Source organism: Mastigoproctus giganteus, chromosome 11 (genome assembly GCF_048544385.1).
Source record: "Mastigoproctus giganteus isolate SK-2022 chromosome 11, ASM4854438v1, whole genome shotgun sequence".
In the NCBI taxonomy this organism is placed as follows: Eukaryota; Metazoa; Arthropoda; class Arachnida; order Uropygi; family Thelyphonidae; genus Mastigoproctus; species Mastigoproctus giganteus.
Window position 1 is genome coordinate 34,055,516 of NC_143585.1, and position 20,685 is coordinate 34,076,200.

At 36.3% G+C, this 20,685-nt stretch overlaps 1 protein-coding gene across 1 annotated transcript in view; it reads left to right on the plus strand.

Annotated features, from left to right (window-relative positions):
* The window catches only part of Larp7 (La related protein 7), a 100,542-nt gene that overhangs the window by 70,437 nt on the left and 9,420 nt on the right, over positions 1-20,685 (plus strand). Inside the window, exons 7-9 of the mRNA XM_090384723.1 lie at positions 3,077-3,225; positions 14,514-14,668; positions 17,707-17,947. Of these exons, the coding sequence (XP_090240849.1) occupies positions 3,077-3,225; positions 14,514-14,668; positions 17,707-17,947 (545 nt within the window). The remainder of the gene's footprint in view (positions 1-3,076; positions 3,226-14,513; positions 14,669-17,706; positions 17,948-20,685) is intronic.

Below are 20,685 nucleotides of genomic sequence, written 5' to 3' on the forward strand. Positions count from 1 at the left end.
TGAGATCATATAACAATAACATTTAGATGGAAAAAGCTTTTGGTATATAGAAAGAAAAGAACAGTAATTAATAATAAAATTTAATACCATGTTAAGTTTATACTACTTTTTTGCAAGGTGCAATTCTGCTACCTAAGTATCATGATAAATTTGGCAGATGGGCTGAGAAATGGCAGTTGAAGTTTTAACATTGACAAATGCAATCACTTCCTTATTTTGCATTGACAAATGCAAGATAAGGAAGTGATTATTCCATTGTACAAGGCAGTAGTTAGGCTGTGTTTTGAGTGTTACTGTAAGTCTCAATGAGACTTACAGGCCTGTGTACAGGCCTGTAAGTCTCATTTTTAGAATGAATGTAGATCTTCTGGAACAGATGCACAGAAGGGCAGTGAGGTTGGTGAGAGGAACAAAAGGGGTTAGCCTTGCCAAGAAAGGTTTTCATTCTGCACATTGTAGTGTTTGGTGACTAGGCACGTGGGAGTTGATCTAATCGAGGTTTTTAAGGCTTTGAATGGATTGTTCAAGCTTAATGCATTTAAAGGCTTAAACACCTTAAACTATATCAAAAAAATGATTGAAACAAGCTGGAATGAAAATTTTTTAACAAAAACATTCCAATAATCCAACTAATTAGAGGCTAGGTTTGATGAAATTTTCAAATTCTTGTGGATATTGTTTTCAAGGAAGAAAAAATAAGGTGATTGTAAAAACTAGAAAAATAATGCAGCATTATATAACCAGTTCTTACAATAACTTTATTTTTCCTTCCTCTAGATTTGAAAACAATAGCCACAAGGATTTTTAAACATCATTAAAATTGGCCATTAGTGAAATTTGAAATTGATGAAATTTTCAAATTCTTGTGGATATCGTTTTCAAGGAAGAAAAAATAAGGTGATTGTAAAAACTAGAAAAATAATGGGACCGGCTACATATAATATGCACATAGTATTCTCAGTGATTTATAGTGGACCTTTTCAAGTAGGTGGAAGAATATTATTTTTTATATAAGACAATGCTGAGACTGAACTTGGAATATTTTGTACAGGTCTGAAGCCCACAGTGCATTTTAGCCTTAGTGGCTAATGTGCCAATAAAGCCCAAACCAGTCTGGAGGCTATACCTGAAAAAGGACACAGAACTTTTAGGAGCATTCAAAGTAGGGCAACTACATTGATGAAAAGTACTAATCTTTTTTGTAGTTTGGAAGGACAGGGAATGACCAGAGCTTGGCTATGTTGCTTCAAAATAATTTAAATCTTTTACAGATATGGTCAGAAAAATGGAAATTTTTCTGAAAATAACATGCAACCTTTTGCAATGGTACAGAGTTAGACATTTACAGTTCATTAATTACAGGAGGTGATGATGCAAATATTTTATTCTTGTACAAGTGTTAAATCTGTGATAAATGTTCAAACTGTGCACTTTCATGTACTATACAAAATAATCTAACTTGATTTATTAGCAAATCAGCCCTTTTAAAAACATCACAGGTGTTTTGTAGCATCCAAAACTCTATGAAGTGGTGCTCCTCATGTTCATTTTTGTTTCATTTTCTAATGACTGCATAATAACCCCAAAGATGATAATAAGAGGGTGAGATCTTGATGGCTAAGTTAATTGTGACCTACCTGGCACTCCGTAGCCGAGTGGGCAGGAGCAGGAGTGCAGTAGCACACGCTCTTTGAGTAGGCCGGGGTTCAAGCCCTGACTGCTGAATACGGTCGATCTGCCAACCCGCACTGGACCAGCGTGGCAGATTATGGTCCATTTCCCTCAACATGAATTGTTGAGGAGGCTTCCATCCTGCAGTGGGTTGATAATGGCTGCAATTTACTTTTATTTTTTTTTACCTGGATATCAGGATAGATAGCATTAATAGTTATATGGAGTGGCAGTACATTTTGTGAAAAGTTGATATAGATTTCTCCTGTAAGTTGATATAGATTTCTCCTTCAAAATGTTCTTGTTTTTACTCTGTCACGACCACCAGGTCAGTGGAGTTTACAAACGTTAATCATATTTAGCAATCACTGGCTTGAATCCTGGTGCTGCACCACATTTATTGGAATACTGGCATTGGAAATTATCCTTTTGCAGACTTGGACACCAACTATAAAAGTTCTTCCCATGATAAATGAATGGGTTGATGTATCGTGATGAGTTTTGATTGGACCAATAAATTTGAATGGCAGTCACAAGCAATTTAGTTTGGGTTTTAAGCTTTCCGTGTTTGTAACTGAGGGTGACAGGTATTCTTCACAGATAATAAAAAAATTGAAATGTGAGTATGCCCCCCCCCCCATCCAGAAGGTTCAGGATGCTTTTCACAGATCCAACTGCTGGTATGGTAAATATTACTCATAATAGTTCTTTTGTAAACTGGAATGCCAAATTTGTGAGCATGATAGTGACATCAGACTAGAAAACAGAAGGGTAGCTATATTGTGTAGTTCAATCTGAGACATCTATATCTTGAATGAAGAATGTCATGGCAGAAGGATACTTTAAAAAGATTCTCTCTTTTTTTTATTCTGGGTCATGTTAAGTTTAGATCCTTCCAATACCTAATGTGTTGCAGGTATCCAGGACATAAATTTAGCAACTCATCTATGAACCAGCAGCTGTTTCTTCTTCTGATATCAGTATGACTATTTTCTTTCACACACCAGGAGGAACAGGCCCATGTGGAGCACTAGACCAGGTAAAAGACTATGTAAGCTTTTGTTAAAACCACAGGATGAAGGTCTGGAAAAGGTAGAAATAACATATGGCCAGTTCAACCTAAATTGCCATAAATATATAAATGGGAATTTCATTTAAGAGATTGTAGGGTTGTAAAAAATGAGTAATCAAAAAATATTTAATGAAACATTTTAAAGTTATGACCAAATTCATGGACTGACTACTTTATGTAGTCCATGAAGTATTGCAGAGTAAGACATTAGATAAAATAAGCATTTTCGTAACTGTACTATAAGCATTTCAGTATTTTTTCCCCTTAAAATTTCTTGAATGGTTAATATTCAGTGTATTTAATATTTTAGTCTTTAATATATTTATTCTTTAGAGCATCACATGCAGTTAGATCACCCTTCACAGAGGAAACGCAAGAGAGAAGAGGTAGAAGAAAACACAGAAGAAAAAGAAACAAAACATTTGAAAATTGAATTTAAAGGGTCAGAAGAAGATGATAACGATAAAAGTAAGACATCTGAGGTTGGTACAACATTTAATCTTTTCCTGTGTTAGTGTGTACATTGTATGTTATCTAAAACTGTGTATATACAGGGTGTTTCAAAAATGGTCAATAATTTAAAGGTGAAAAGCACAAATTAAAATAAGCAAAAAAGTCCCATTGAACTTCGGGCCACAAATGAACCATTTTTGAGATAATGCACATTTTCTGTTAAGATCTGCCACTGACTATGGGAGCACTAGTTTAGCAAAAAGCTGTGAATCCTTTGCGAAGGGTGGTTTTATTAAACATAAGATAATACAATTTTAATTTGTTTCAACACCACGGGATTTTACAGATGTTACATGTTACAGGCAGCACCTGTAAAGTGTTCAAAATGCTGTCCTTGTACACAGCTTTGTAGTCTTCTCTGCATTGAGTTGCGAATCCTCTCAGGAATTTCTGGGTCATTTCTGATTTGCTGAAAGGCTCCTTCAACCCAATGCTGCAGTTTCTCAACTGTGTTAATGTCAGAAATGTATACCAAGCTTTTTATCCCAGATACAAAAATACATAGGGTTTAAGTCGGGAGGCCACATTACAGGCCCACCTCTACCGAGTCACATCTCGAGCAAAATGTGCCATGCACCATCCTGCATAAACCACATGTTCTGGTGTTGCTGAAGTGGAACATTATCATCATCAACAAGGAGATCTGGAAGAACATTCTGTAGGAACTGAAGGTACAGCTCTCCTGTTAGCCTGTTTGGCAGAAAGAGTGGCCCAATTAGACTGTCTCCTGGTAGTCCTGCCCAGACATTCAATGAGAAACATTGCTGATGGCGTTACTCATCAACTGCATTAGGATTTTTGTCAGACCAAACGCAACAGTTATGAAAATTAAAAATACCATCACGAGTAAACCCAGCTTCATTAGTGAATAAAATGTTGTTTAAAAATTGGGGGTTTGGGACACACTGTTGTTGCATCCACTGGCAGAAGTTCTCTGGGAGGATAGTCTGTATTTTGTTGATACCTTGCACATGCTGGATATGGTAGGGATATGGTAATTGGCAATGTAAAATTTGCCACACACTGCTATGAGTCAGTACATGCTCTTGCAGAGCAACCCTCCTTGTCGAAATTCCTGGATTTTGTTCTATTCTTTCTAAGACCCTTTCCTCAACATCAGGTGTTATGCTTCTGGGCCTACCTGTTTGTACTCCATGTGTGAAGCACCATGTTCTCTAAGGCATTGATGATGTACCCTGATGAATGTGCGCCTGTTGGCTGCCTTCAGTGGGGAAATGCTTCTTTGTACAAATTTGCAGCCTCGAGTGACTGTCATTGGCTTTGCCATACATGAAGTGCATGTCCGCATACTCTTCGTTGCTGTAACCGCTTTCCATGTTGACTATCCTTTGAGAAGTATTAGTATGCCTTCTGCATCTCAGAGCATTGAGAGAGGGGAAAGGGAGAGAATGAGCATAACCTAAACTAAACAAACAAGTTAGTGGTGGATCCCAACTCTGTACAGTTCACCTTGTCAGTGGTGGATTCCAACTAGAAATGTGCAATATCTTGAAAACGTAGGCTTTTTTTTTTGCATATTATAGTCTGTACAGTTCACCTTTAAATTATTGACCATCACTTTTGAAACACCCTGTATATAGCACTGTGTGTGTGTGTATATATATATCTAACTGTGTACACAGCAGTAGTTCTCAAACTTTTTTGGACATCACCCCTTGTTTCCATGAACTCATCCATGCCCCCCCTGCCCCACTATAAAAGGCATTATTTGGACTAGTGGTTTGCATGATGCACTAAGGAAGATAATAAAAATTTAAAGAGTAACAATTAATTGCCCATTTATTAAAAATCAATAAAACTTTTTAGTTTAATTAATTCTAAATGGATGAACTTGATACAGTTGGACCACCTTTTCAAAGTCTGATAGTCATTTAGTAAGAGTATTAGATACCAGATTTAATAAATGTTCCGCTGTTGAATAAATTCTTAATATGATGGATGGGCTTCATGATGTGATATCAATTTCCCAAATTCTGGTTTAAAGTCACTTAGCAGGAGTCTCATTTAAAGTTTTACTTAGCAGTAAAACTTTAAGTGAGAAGCGAGGAAGGTGTTTTGCTCTAGGCTTTAGACTGGTCAATTGTAAATAAGCGATCATCAGCACACTTGGAGGGGCCCACTCCTCTAGGACACCTCTGCCGTCTCATTGCCTCTTATCAGTTATGTATTTACACATATACAGTAAAACCTTGTTAACTTAAAGTATAGCTCACTCATGCAAGGTAAGCCCCTGAGCATGGCCATAATTTTGAACAAGATGGTATTAGGTATATGCAGCTTTCTTGTAGGAATCTGCAATCCATCATTACTAATTCGAAAATTTCTATTATTAAAGCCAGCTTGAAAGAATGAAAGGAGCCACTCATCAAGAATAGTGCACCAGACAAGTTCATGCAGAGTGGCCTTGTTTGAATACTACATACGACAATCTGGTTATGAACTAACCAGATTGTGGTATGTATGATGTGAGGATATCAAGCAGAGGATCATATTGTGGAGTATGCCCTCTCAGGTGATTTTTCTGAGCAAGAGGAAGAATCCCATGAGCATTAAGCATGCTCAAACCATTCAAGGCTTTATACACCTCAATCAGATCACCTCGCTGGTGCCTAGTCTCCAGACACTGTAATTTGCAAAACTTAAGCCTTTCTTCTTAAGAGCACCCCCTTTGTTCCATTCACCAATCTTGTTGCCCTTCCCTGTAGTCGTTCCAGCATCCCTACATCCTTCTTGAAATGAGGCCTCCAGACCTGTATACGATACTCTAGGTGTGGCCTGACCATTGCCTTATACAAGGGAATAATCACCTTATCCCTGCTAGAAAAATTCCTATATATCATCGACAATACACCATGAGCTTGCAGCCCGTCTGCACTGCTGCACTGCTTCATATCTGCCTGCACAACCACCCCAGGTCCCTTTCATTCTCTACCACTGTCAGTGTAGTACCACAGAGTTGATACGTTGCTCTGGGGTTGCTGTTTCCCATGTACTTTACATTTTCCCATGTACTTTACATTTGTCAATGTTAAACTTAATTTGCCACCTCGAAGCCCATCTGCTCAACCTTTCCAGATCCTGTTGCAGTAGCATAGTGTCAGTAGTATCCTTGACAACCCTGCCAACCTTCGTATCATCTGCAAACTTGGACATTAAGCTTGATATACCATCATCAATATCATTTATAAATACAGAAAACAATAATGGACCCAATACTGAACCCTGAGGGACTCCACTAATGACATTAGTCCACGATGAGCAGTGTCCATTGATTACCACTCTCTGTCTTCTCCCCCTCATCCACCCCTTTATCCATAGCAGCAATTTGCCTCCAATGCCAACTGCTCCAATTTGTGCAGCAGTCTTCCATGTGCAACAGTATCAAAAGCCTTTCCAAGTATATAATATCCAAGTTATTCCCTGCATCAGTTCTTTTGTGACTGCATCATAGTATCCAATCAAATTGGTCAGGCAAGACTTCCCCTTAACAAAACCATGCTGTCTGAGCTACAACTGAAGTCTGGTCTAGATGATCCTGCAGTGCTTCTTTAACCAGTGCCTCAATGAATTTTCCGGGAACAGAAGTTAAACTAACAGGTCTATAATTACTTGTCGCCTTTTGATCCTCCTTTGTGAATTGGGGTCACATTTGCACATCTCCAGTCCATGGGTACTTCCCCTGAGTCCAAGGAAGCTCTCATAATTATGGCTAAGGGTTTGCTTACTTCCTTTGCTGCCTCCTTTAATATAACTGGATAGATCCCATCCACCCCAGGTACCTTTCTTGTATTTATCTTCAACAATTTCTCCTCCACTTTACTCTCAGTTATTACAAGATTATCTAGCTTACTGCCAGAGTTGAATACACCTCTGGCATTCCCCTTGCTGAATTAACTCCTCATGTGTGAATGTCGATGCAAAATATTCATTTAGTTTGTTAGCTACCTGAGCAGGATCATCAACAGTTGACCCATCAATATCAAGTGGACCAATCTGATTCATCCCCTTCCTTCTAGAGTTTACATAAGTAAAGAACCCTTTGTTGTTTTGCTTTGCATCCCTTGCCAAAGATTTTTCGTAATCTGCCTTCGCCTGCCTAACCTCCCTTTGTAACTTGGTTACAGATCAACTTGTATCTATCATAGGCTTCTGTGTCACGTGTTAATTTGTATGTATCCCATGCATTTTTCTTCTCTGCCATATGTCTCATTAGTTCATCTGACATCCACTTAGGCCTAAACCTTGAACAATATTTCTTAGTTGGTATGTAAAGCCTAGTAGCTTCCAAGATAAGTTCTTTGAATGCTTCCATTTTGAATTTGCTGTTGGTAACATCATCAGTTGGTCCCACTGTATAGAATTTAAATACTGTCTCAGTCCATCGTAGTCGTCTTTACGAAAGCAATAACCCTTCCCTTTACCCATGATGGTAGTTACCTCTTTGAGTAAATCCCACTTCAGCACACTGTGATCACTGCCACCTAGTGGTTCATTTACCTGTAGATTCTTAATGCATGAAGAATTACTACTGATAATCAAATCAAGAGTATTACTCCCTCTAGTGCCTCCCGAACATGCTGATGTAGAAAACAATCATCCAATAAATCCACAAAAGCTTTGCTAGTGTGTGAGTTAGCAACTCACAAATTCCAGTCAATATCTGGAAAATTAAAATCCCCCATTATAAGACTCTCTGATTTACTGGCCCACTCTATTTCCCTGTTCAATTTCTTATTATACTCATCAGAGTCATTAGGCCTATAGCACACTCCTACTCTCAATTTTGATCTCCCAATGCGTATGTCACATGACTCGACACTGCACTGTCCAGCGATGTCGACTGGCTTCACTTCGTTGGATTTTATGTGTTTCTTAACTAATAGCATAACCCCCTCCTCCCTTCCTATCCTGTCTATCCTTTCTGTAGACGTTGTACTCCCCAAATTCCAGTCTGTATTCCTTATATCTGTGTGACGCCACGTTTCAGATATTCCAACAATATCCGCCTTTAATGCTTTGAGCAATACCTCAAATTCATTAAATTTATTTACCAAACTCCTAGCATTGGTGTACCCGCAGGTACACATGCACCTGTTCCTATTCTTAGCTACCCTAACACAACCCATGTGTTTACTTGTACTGCATGACTCCCAACAGTCTTTGATATATCTTGCATCTTGTTTTCCAGGCTTCTGCTCATTCCAATAGAAGCAATGCAAGAATCACTTTCACCTCTGCCAGTGGCTACTGTTAATCTATTAGTCCTTGTATCCCCCCCAAGCTAGCAGTTTTCCGACCCACCTAACACTGCCCTCTATAGCATCAGCAAATATTCTTGCACCCTTTCTATTTAAGTGTATCCCATCCCTGTAGAAGCAGTCTCTCCTGCTAACAAAAATAGTATATTTTATGACTTTACTTGAAAGATGTTCCAAGTGTTTAGTAAATGTAAGCTTGTCAAGAAATTTTAGAGAAGAAGCCACGGACAGTTATTTGGTTTGAATTTGGAAAACAGGTGGATGTGAAATATTAACCAACCTTTAACCACCATTGTCTTAGTTTTAGCAGAGAATGTGGATAATTTATATACAGTGGGCCACTGAGAGAGGTCTGACATGAATAAATGGATCAACAGTGTGAGAACATCTCTATAAAGCCGGCTTGAAAGAATGAAAGGAGCCACTCATCAAGAATAGTGCACCAAACAAGTGGTCCAAGAACAGAGTCCCAAAGGCAGTCCCTAGTAACAGAGTGGGAAATGGAATTAGAGCCAGAAATGATAGAAACTGTATAGTTTTAAAAGTAACTTCTTAGAAGGTTATATAGAGAAAAAGGACAATCGGAAAGATGTAAGCATGCAGATAGACTAGACCACCATAATAGATCAAAGATTGCAAGGACATATTTAGAGTTTGCAGAATGAACTCGAGAAAGGGATTCATAGTTTTTCCTCAGTATCTTGTACACATCAGAAACTGTTGATCAGCTGAAACTAGAGAAATGGCTCTCATGGCAATCTTTCAAGTGTTTCGGTGAAATGAAATAACAGAGAAATAGGACAAAAGGATTTACCACTCAGGATGGTAGGCAGTTTTAGAATTTAAGAAGAGCTGTCTTCCTTCTTCTTCTTCTTTAATGCTGCCGAATGGCGTTTGCGACTTCGTTTTGATATTGTTCTCTGTCTAGCGCTGCGTGTAGAATTTGTGCTGTTGTCATGTGAAGCCAGGTGTTGATGTTATCTAGCCATGCCATTTTCGGTCTGCCTGGGCGTTTCTTCCTGAGAACAAGAAAAGTACTTTCAGTAAGACATTTGAAAGTTGTCAGTTGAGCTTTGAATTTCTGATCAACCTTTAAATACGTGTCACAGGTCATGCAAGTGATGAATTCCTGACTCATATCAGAATTGCCTACTGTCATTTCCATCTGAGTCATAATATCCTTGGACAAAGTATTCAGTATGGATCTTGTAACAACCATCAGTAAGGTAAGTATTAAAGTAACAAATATTAAGAATTAACTTGAACAGAACAGCATTGAAATCAACAAAATATTAGAGTAATTAAGCAGTTACCCAAACTTTTATCTACTACTGAACTTAAAAATTTAAGCTAATGGGATGCATATGAAAAGAATATTACTTAGTGAAATTAATTTTAGAAAAAACTTAAAGATATTTAAAAAATTATAAAAATTTGTCTACTAATCCAATCTTTAATAAATCTGCTTTAATATAATCCTACAGAGCCCACTGCCCAATTTATGCTCTCTGTGAATGCCAACTATTGGAGAATCCCGTTTAACTCTACATCTTGCATTTTCCACATTCTGACTAAGTTTCTTTTTGATTTCTTTTTCTTTCTTCTCCATCTTTCTGCTGCATTTTTCCTGTGTTTTTTTTCCCCTCCTTTCTTATGCACATGTCATATATGTTGTGTAACAGTTGAGTTGTATGCTAAAGCATACAATACAGTATCTTTCTTTCTCACCTTTTTCTTTTTCTACTTTGCTTTTCTTTTGTCAGTATTGTCAATGATATCTGGGTTTGTAATTCTTATAGCCAAAAACAGTTTAGCAAATTCCAACTTTCTATCTGGGTAACATGATAAACTTTCTATTTAAGCTTGTTTTAGGTATTTTAATTTTCAAACTTTGCTTTACTTGGGATTTTTTTAGATTTATTTTGATATCCTCTCTTACAAGATCCAAATTTGCAGATGTCTTTGAGATACAAGGTCTGCTTGGTTTTGGTAGATTGTGTACTCTTCCCACTTCATCAGACTTCTTCACAATTTGCTTTATGGTCTTTATTGTGGATGGTTTATGTCCAAAAAGTTCTTGAATTGGCATACAGCTTCTGTAGCATTTTCATATTTTGCATGTTGCATTACGGTTTCAATCTTCTCCTTCATTGTGAGACATCCTATTCTCATAGTACTTTTTCTATGTTCAAATTATTATGAAACAATAAAAAAAATTATAAACTATTTTCAAATAACTTATACTTATTTACATCAGAAATTATTCAAAATAGTTTCCTTACTTATAAATAATCCTGTATAAATTAAGGATATAACTTTAAAATATGGCCATAATGACAGGTAAATTTCCAATTGTGCTATATAATATGTAGTAATTATTATTAATTTGAAAGAAATACTTCAGTGTTCTGAAGTATTTCTTTCAAATTCTGATGTATCTTATCATACAGATGTAAATATATTTAAATGTTTTATGAGTTCCACCTTCCAGAAGTTTGTAAATACATAATTACATTGCATTTCATAATAGCAACCATTAATTTCAATCAGCTGTTCAACTTGAGATCTTTGATTTCAGTAGGTTTTGCAGCTATCTGGTTATTCTTGTAAACCTGATTTAATAATCAGGTTTACAAGAATTATGCTTAGCTATAACAAAATTGATTGTTAAGTGGATGGTATAATCAAATGTGAATAACACTAATGCAACCACATGAATTTCCATCACGTAAATTTTGTGTAAAAAGTATTACATTAAATAAGTTAAATTCCCACACAATATTTGTAGAAGAATAAGAGAAATTTACCTCAATAGAATAAATAGAACACTTCTTAATGACACTCTCCAGAAAATAAATGAAAATAAAATTAATGCAAATTAATATAGTAATAAAATTAATTAAAAAACAATTAACAAATTAAAACAAGTTCAACGCAAATTTTGAAAAAAAAGATTTCCCTTCCTGAAGCTGACATGGCTTTTCGACCATGTCTTAATCACAGGAATGGAAATTACCGCACTTGCCACATCTCATAATGTTGTTAAACTCTCCTTAAAATCTCTGTATTCTGATAAACAAAAATACCTTTCCCAGGTTAGGAAACTTTGCAACAAATAAAAAAATTGTTTATGTCCAAACGATTGGTCAGTATTGAAGACTTCCATAGATTTGCAACGTGAAGCACAGGCCACAGAAATAAAAAAACAGACACATCAACAAATTGAATATATTATTGCAGGTACCAACCCAGGTTCATATGAGTGTTTCTGTAACCCCTTTATATATGTACAATGGGCCTACACACAATTCAAACACATTCTCGCGAGCTTCAGGCCAAGTGTATAAGAGTTACAACTCCTCCCCTCCACAAGTTACAATGGGCTTGCACACAATCGGAATGCTTCAGCTAGTTCTCGAACATCCCCTCACCCAACGTGCCTATGTATCAACAGGTTATGTGATAATTTCCATTCCTGTGATCAAGATACATGGTTGAAAAGCCACATCAGCTTCAGGAAGGGAAGTCTTTTTCAAAATTTGTTTTAATTTGTTAATTGTTTTTTAATTAATTTGATTACTGTATTAATTTGCATTCATTTTATTTTCATTTATTTGCTGGAGAGTGTCGTTAGGAAGTGCTCTACGTATCATATTGAAGTAAATTTCTCTTATTCTTCTACAAATATTGAAATACAACGTAGAATGTATTGATCATCGTAGCTCTGTCTTATACTAATCAATCTCCCACACAATAGAACTGCTTAATAATTTGCAGCATTTCTGGATTCCATGTTGAATTCATTAGGCCCATTGAGAAATTATTTACTTTTGCTGTACTAACCAAAAAAAATTATTAAAAAATAATAACAATAAATTAATAAAATAAAATAACATCACTATTTGACTCCTTCCTCACATAGTAGTATCAACAAAGCTGAACTATGAAATTCCCCCAGCTGTCAGCCTGAACTGCCTATGGAGGCAGCTTATTCTGACATTTAACAATTCACTGGCTAAAAGAAAACTTCCTGCAGTTTAGTCTAAACCTCTTCTCCATAATTTGAATTTATGGCCCCTAATTTTGGAATCATTTATAACTGTGAAAATTTTACCCTCATTCATTTTCCTTTTTACTCTGTCAAGTCTCCTGTAAGGTGTTGAGTTTCCAAGCTCTGTTGCCCATATATTTGAAGTCTTTCCTCATGTGAAATCTGAAGAATCGCCAAGCAAATTGCTTGTCTTTGGACACTTTCAAGAAGCTTGGGTTTTTTTTTTTTTTTTTTGTTCTCTGAGCAGTGCAGACAGGTGCCAGGACAGCTCATGGTGGTTTGTCAATGATATGCAGAAATTTTTCCTACAGGGATATTTTGTTGTACAAGGCAATGTTAAGCCACATCATACGTATTGCATACAGGTCTGGAAGCCTCATTTTAGGAAGGATGTGGATCTGTTGGAACAGATGCAGAGAAGAGCAGTGAGGTTAGTGAGGGGAACAAGCTTGGATACTAGGAAAGACTTCATTTCTGCAAATTGCAGCATCTGTAAAAACTACTAGTCATCTGCAAGTAGGTCAGATTGAAGTGTTTAAGGCTTTGATTGGATTGAGTAAGCTCAATACTAATGAAATCCTTCCTCTTGCTCAGACTACACACATGAATGGGAATAAATTAAAATTGAGGAAGGTTAATTGGGAGAGATGTATGTAAATTTCATTTCTCTAATGGTTTGTCTAGTTCTTTCTTAAATTTATAAATTCAAGAAAACTAGATAAACTATTAGAGAGGATGGACAATTGATATGGAAAGGATCCCCCCCCCATTGGTTGACTCTGTATAAGCTTGCTTTCTTGCATCGTTGTCACTACTAATACTTATTCAATTGTGGTCTTACAATTGCTTTATAAAGTGGGATCATGGACCTTCCTTGCTGCCTGTCCACACTGATTGGAGAACTTAATGTCCATATCATAACTCCCAAATCCATTTCTTCCTCTGCTGTTTTTAGTTCAACCCCAACAAGTTATTTTGAGGTTGCTATTCCCAGAGTGTAAGACCATGCATTTTTCTGCATTAAAAGATATCTGCCATTTTTCTGACCATCCTAGAAATTTATCTAGATCATCTTAAAGAAGCATTGCTTTTGCATGGTGCCCATAGTTAATTGCTCTACCGATCTTGACATCACCTTCAAATTTTGACATTACAATTCTGTATCCATTTGTTGATGTCATTTAAGAAAATCAAATCAACAGTGGTACCAGTATTGATCCTTTGGGAATCTCACTCATTAGCACTCACTCTGAAGAGTAAAATTTAATCACAACCCTCTTCTTTGTGCCCTGCAGCCATTCTACAAATCATCTAAGGATTTTTCCTTGTGATCCCAACATATTCCAGCTTATACAATATCTTCTCATATGAAACTGGGTCAAATACTGTGCTGTTATCCAAGTAAACTGTAAATATTATTCCCTACATGCAGCTCATGAGTGACTCTGTCAAAAATAGCTAACCAAGTCTGTTAAACATGTATTTTTCCCTCTACAAAATTATGCTGTGTTTCCTTCTGAATTCTATTTCCGTCTAAATGATTCTGTATTGCACTCTTTGTCATTGCCTCCATGATCATCCCTACCACTGAAGTCAGACTGGCCAGTCAGTAGTTATACCCACTTCACCCTTATTTATTGGTGATATGTTGTCACTTCTCCAATCCAAGGAAATCCCTCTTTAGTTAAGTGATGCCTTCAAAATTACTGGATATATTTGGTGACTGTTTATTACCTTGATGTTTTATGTATGAGTAATGGGCACTTTTTTCCCTTCTTCCTCTTCCACTTGTAAGAATATGGGAAAAATTAGTTTGCATGATTTTGGATTGGATCTTCACACTTGCCAGTGTGTTATTGTTTGTGCATTTCTGTGTTTAGCTCTAATGATCTTAGTTATAACTGCAATCTTTTGTTTCTTTTTACAGCAGAATATGAAAATTACTGCACCAGATTCTGTGCAAGAAGTTGAAGTAAACAAGGAAGATCAGAAAATAAAATTTAAGAAAAAGAAAAGACGTTCAAGAAGGAAAACTAAAAGTTCAGATGAACTAGAAATAATATCCCTTCGTGTTATGCCAAAGTATGTTAACACTGCAATAATTCAATCTTCTGTTCTTTAAATTTAATGCTTATGCTACTTAAATTAAAAATTAGAATTTACAGTATTTTGAGGATAAAATAAAACTTTCTCAAAGTTTTATTTGCAGGTGGTAATGCGAGTCAGTCATCTATGTGAACTTCGTTGATTGACTAAACTTTGTCACGGAACAATCTCACATTATTGCCATATGCATGGCTGCACAATCCCAGACACCCGGTTGCAACTAGAAATGGCTTTGAGAAAAAATCTGGTTGCCACTTGCCTTGGCAACCAGACTTTTTTCAGTTATATTTAATCAGTTTAGTAGAATTAAGCTAGCCAACTATTTTGGCCTTAAGATTTTTGAATTTGCTTATAGAATATTGCTTTAAAATAAATGGAAATTTGAATGACATTTGGCATTTTAATTTAGAAAAAAGAAAAATATAAACATGTTGAAATAGCTGTTTGAAAAATATATCACTAGCATCACTAGCATTAGCATTAGTTGAGGCATATGATGCAAGAAAGCAAGCTTATACAGCATCAGCAAAAAAAAAAAAAAAAAACCTTCCCATTTCACTCATCCAGTCACTCCAAATGTTTGTCTAGTTCAGCCTTAAATTTATTAAAGCTACCAACTTCCACAACGACAGATGGAAGTCTGTTCCAGCAATTGACTACCTGCTGGCTAAAGGCAAACTTCTGCATATCTATTCTACAACTGTCTTTCTCAGTCTGAATCTATGCCGCCTCAGGTTCTTAATCTGAGCAAGAGGAAGTATCCCGTCAGCATTGACCCTGCTCAAAACATTGAAGGCTTTATACACCTCAATCAGATCACCTTGCTAGTCTACAGATGCTGAAACTTGCAGAACTTAAGCCTTTCTTTGTAAGCACACCCCTTTGTTCCTCTCATCAATCTTGTTGTTCTTCTCTGTACTCGTTCTAGCAACTCAGCATCCTTTCTAAAATGAGGCCTCCAGACCTGCACAGTACCTTAGGTGTGGCCTGACCATTGCCTTGTATAACAGGATAATCACCTCCTTATCCCTGCTAGCAAAATTCCTATATATTCCTGTTTGAAACTGATTTGCTAATCCCTGTTTGAAAAATATATCACTAATTCAATATGATAAACTACTTACTATTGTAATGTTTACTTATATATTAGGTGAGTTGAAAATAAAATTTTGAACACTTTCTTTCATTAGTATCTCACAATTTTGGAGTTGAGCCATACAGAGAATATTTTAAGACCTTGTATCTTTTCTGAAAATGGAAGTAAAGCCCTGTAATGGTGGTTGTCATATTCTTCTTGGTTTGATTCCAACTATAGTTGTCTACCATCTGTTCAGAAACAAAGGACTGCTTGGTGACTTGTACCTTTTGGTGTATCTATCATTTATAGACCTATGGTTAACTGTATATTGATTGATTGTAGGTATTTTCCAGCCTTCTGGCTGCTCTCTTTTCTGACCTGTGTAAGCTTGCTGGTTGTGGAGTGTTACATTCTGCTTGTTATAGTTGTTTTCTCTGCCTCTGTCTCAGGCCTCCTTGGATCCTCTTCTTCTCATGGTTTTCAATGACTAAGTTCCACAGAAAACAAAAATAAATGCCAAAATATTGAGACACCATATTTGCAATTTGAGGTCACAATTTTTTCATAAGATCACAAATGTATTGTCTACATATCTTGCCCACAGTAATGGATATTATTAGATAATAAGAAAGTGTCTCCTGATTCCAGGTCAACCATGAAAAACCTAAGTGTGCTTTCTCTCTCTCTTTTTTTTTCTCACAAACATGCGGTATGTTGAGGATTGGGGGGGGGATCCTTGTTGACATGGTAAAGGTTGTGGGCTCAATGAAAGCTAATACCCTATATCTGTGTTTCTGTATTTTACTGGTTCCATTGTGTGTGTGGAGGGGGGAGGAGAATGGAGTGTTCCCTTGTTGGTATTCTGAGTAAACATCTGCAGTCTGTGTGACATTTATAAATGTTGTGTGCAGGGGAATCAGAGCTAGTGGGTGGGCTGATTTTGCAGTTTGAGATTGTTAGTAGGGTGGGGGGACTGAAGTCCTCCATAAAAAAAAAAATAACAGTACATAATGAATCAGTGAAATGAAACAAAATGAAATGTGTTTCGTGTAGCAATATAGCAATAAAAGTTCACAAGCTTTGTAAATATCCCCCCCTCCTTTTTTCCTAGTAGCAAATGTAGTTTTGGACTGATTTAGACTTAATTATTAGGTAGCGTAATTTTTACCTTTGGCCAATTTGATAAATTAAACTTTCTTGTTAAAGGTTTCCATACAAGCATTGAAATAATTTTAAAAATTGTATACAGAGATGCATATGATTTTCAAATTGAACTTGAATATAATTCATAGTACATTGTTTCTTAAGGTCAGGAGTGGGAGTGCAGTAGCACATGCTTTTTGAGTAGACCAGGGTTCAATCTCCTGACTGCTAAATAGCATTAATAAAGGCACATGATGCAAGAAAGCAAGCTTATATAGCGCCAGCCAAAAAAAACCCACCTTAATTCACCCATCCACTCACTCCAAATGTATGTCTAGTTCTGCCTTGAATCTATTTAATACTGCCAATCTGTCAACCTGCACTGGACCAGCGTGGCAGATTATGATCCTTTTTCTTTAACATGACTATGACTTGTTAGGGAGGCCTCCATCCTACCGTAGATTGATAATGGCTGTAAATTTATTTATTTACATTGTTTCTTATTCAACCATATTAAAGTGACATTCTTTACAACTGTGACATTTTTGGATAGCATGCTTATTTTTTTTTTTTTTTTGTTAGCCCTATTTATAAGCCATTTAAAAAAAAAAAAAAAAAACATGAACACATGGTACATAACATATCTTATTTAATTTGAATTCATTTAGCTCAGTATAAATTACTTCTATTTTTTTTTATTCTCTTTGAAAATAACAAACTTAGAAAAGGTCTGGATTTATGTGTATTTTTAATTATATTTTATTTTTTACAATATGCTATGTTTTGTTTATAGAAAAGAGTGGAAACGCTGGAGGAATAAATACCTTGCGCTGCAGAAAGCAACAATGACACGGATTAAAAAAACACTCCTTCAAGAAGGTTCATATCATCATCATGATTCAGAAGAACTAAATAATGTGTCAAATTTATCAGAATCTGTCAAAAATAAAGAAGTTAAACATCATAGTTTTCTTCCAGGTGTTATTATACGAGTGCATGTACATGATTCTATTAACAATCCTTTGGAATTTAAAGTAAGTGATGTCATTAAAAATGAAAAATTTGTGTGTTATTAATATTTTATAATCTCTTGTCTATCTTGTATATCTTTTGGAAATGTCTTAGAAGATATAAAAGAGTATCTTCTGAGAATTTTATATGAAAAAATTAAGCAGAAAGTTTTCTCAGATGAGTAATAAGTTCTACAAAAGCTTGCAAATTGTAATGACATTACTTTATGCAGTATCTAACTGCTGTTTTTGCCATTGCTGCACATCTCAAAATCAGTTCCCAGCAACTTCACCTTCACAGAATCAGTAGGTTTGTTAAGATTATTGGCCTACTCATCCAGCTACAAATACTGCAGCCTGTGACATGGATTTTGTCCAGTGCATGTGATGGTGCAATTTCTTCTTTGTCCTAACACATTTTTAAAAAAAAATTTGTGCAAAAACCATTTCATCTCTTTCAAATTTGTCCTTGATTGTTTTGTTTTTCAATCATTTATAAAAATATTTAGATGTGATCAACAATTAAATATTTAATAACAAAAGAATTGTTAAATTTTGCCAACATCCAGTAGACCAGGTAGATTATTCTTCCGTAATTATCGAATAGATTATTCTTCCATAATCTTTTTTAAAAACTAAAGCTTAAGTTGATGTTAAGAACAATTAGCATTTTAGCATTAGTAAAGGCATATGATGCAAGAAAGCATGCTTATACAGCATCAGCCAAAAAAAAACCTTTCCCATTTCACCCATCCATTCGCTCCAGATGTTTCTCTAGTTTTGCCTTGAATTTATTTAAGCTGTCCACTTCTACAATGACAGATGGAAGTTTGTTCCAGAAATCAACCACCTGCTGGCTAAAGATAAATTTCCGCACATCTATTCTACAACTGTCTTTCCTCAATTTGAATTTATGTCCCCTCAGGCAATTAATCCGGGCAAGAGGAAGAATCCCATCAGCATTGAGCATGCTCAAACCATTCAAGGCCTTAATCACCTCAGCTCAATTTGAATTTATGTCCCCTCAGGCAATTAATCCGGGCAAGAGGAAGAATCCCATCAGCATTGAGCATGCTCAAACCATTCAAGGCCTTAATCACCTCAGAGGTGCCTAGTCTCCAGACATTGTAATTTGCAAAACTTAAGCCTTTCTTCGTAAGAGCAACCCTTTGTGCCATTCACTAATCTTGTTGCCCTTCCCTGTACTCATTCCAGTAGCTCTACATCCTTCTTAAATGAGGCCTCAAGACTTGTATATAGTACTCAAGGTGTGGCCTGACCATTGCCTTATACAAGGGGATAATCACCTCCTTATCCCTGCTAGAAAAATTCCTGTATATCATTGATTGTCCTGCAGATAGTCGGTACTACTCAGAAAACTTCATATCTACTTCCTCTTGCTCTATATCTTCTTCTTCTTGCTCAGAATACTCACCTGAGAGGGCATAAATTCAAATTGAGGAAAGACAGTTGTAGGATAGATGCGCGGAAGTTTGCCTTTAGCCAGCGGGTAGTTGATTGGTGGAACAGACTTCCATCTTTTGTTGTGGAAGTTGATAGCCTAAATAAATTTAAGGCTGAGCTGGACAGGCATTTGGAATGAACGGAGGGGTGAAATGGGAGCGGGTTTTTTTTTTTTTCCTGGCTGATGCTGCATAATCTTGCTTTCTTGCATTGTATGCCTCTACTAATGCTATCTGACTGCACAATTACCCCCAGGTCCTTTTCATTCTCTATCACCCTGAGTGTTGTACCACACAGGTGATACAATACTCTGGGGTTACTGCTACCCATATGCAGTACTTTACATTTGTCAATGTTAAACTTCAGTTGCCCCCTCTCAGCCCATCTGCTCAACTTTTCTAGATCCTGTTGCAGTAGCGAATTGAACACAGAACTGTGTATACAGATCTGTGTGTGACCATGGAAAATATGAAAATGTCTTTAGAAGTTGCTGCTTAAATTGTAATAAATTATTTGTGTAATGTATTCTTCCAACAATGTCTAAACGTGTCATTGATATGTTTAAACAATTTGACTCAGCATGAAATGTCTCACCACAAAATGTAATCTCTAGTAATTTAAACTGTCTTCTGGCCTTGAAATAATTAACACAAATATGTGAAACTGAAAATTGGGGTAAATGAAACAGGCACTTGTGGAAAAACAAAACCAGTGTCTGTCTGGTTTTCTAAAATGTAAAATTGGCAACATTAAATGACAGAGTGGTTGCCACACAATTTTCCTCAGGGGTCTTACTTTGCAAGACCCTTAGGAAAATTAACCTTTAAAGGTACATGTTTTATTATGCTACACTGACAAAACATAAGTTATACATGGCTCAGCAGCAGATTCTAAGTAATCATGAGAAATGTTTGGATTTTGTTCTTTGGTTTTCATTTGGGGTGGAGGCGGATGGTACAGGCTTCAGAACAATTCTGTTGACTAATGAGGTGCAATTCCAACTGGATAGTAATATAAACACCCAGAATTGTTGAATATAGGTAATATCATATCCACATGTTGCTGACGAAATACCACTGCATTTCCCACATGTTACTAGGTCACTGTCATTAAGGACCATTATAATATTATAAGGGTGCTTATAATGATATTCATTGAGTGGCGATTCATCTGTGATTCCGTAATGCACAGTACCATAAACTCCTTATCCAGCTTGTTATTCCCAACCTTCAAGCTATAGGTTGCTTGGACGCAGTGGTTTTCATGAAGCACCGCTACATGTGGCTCACCTGTTTACT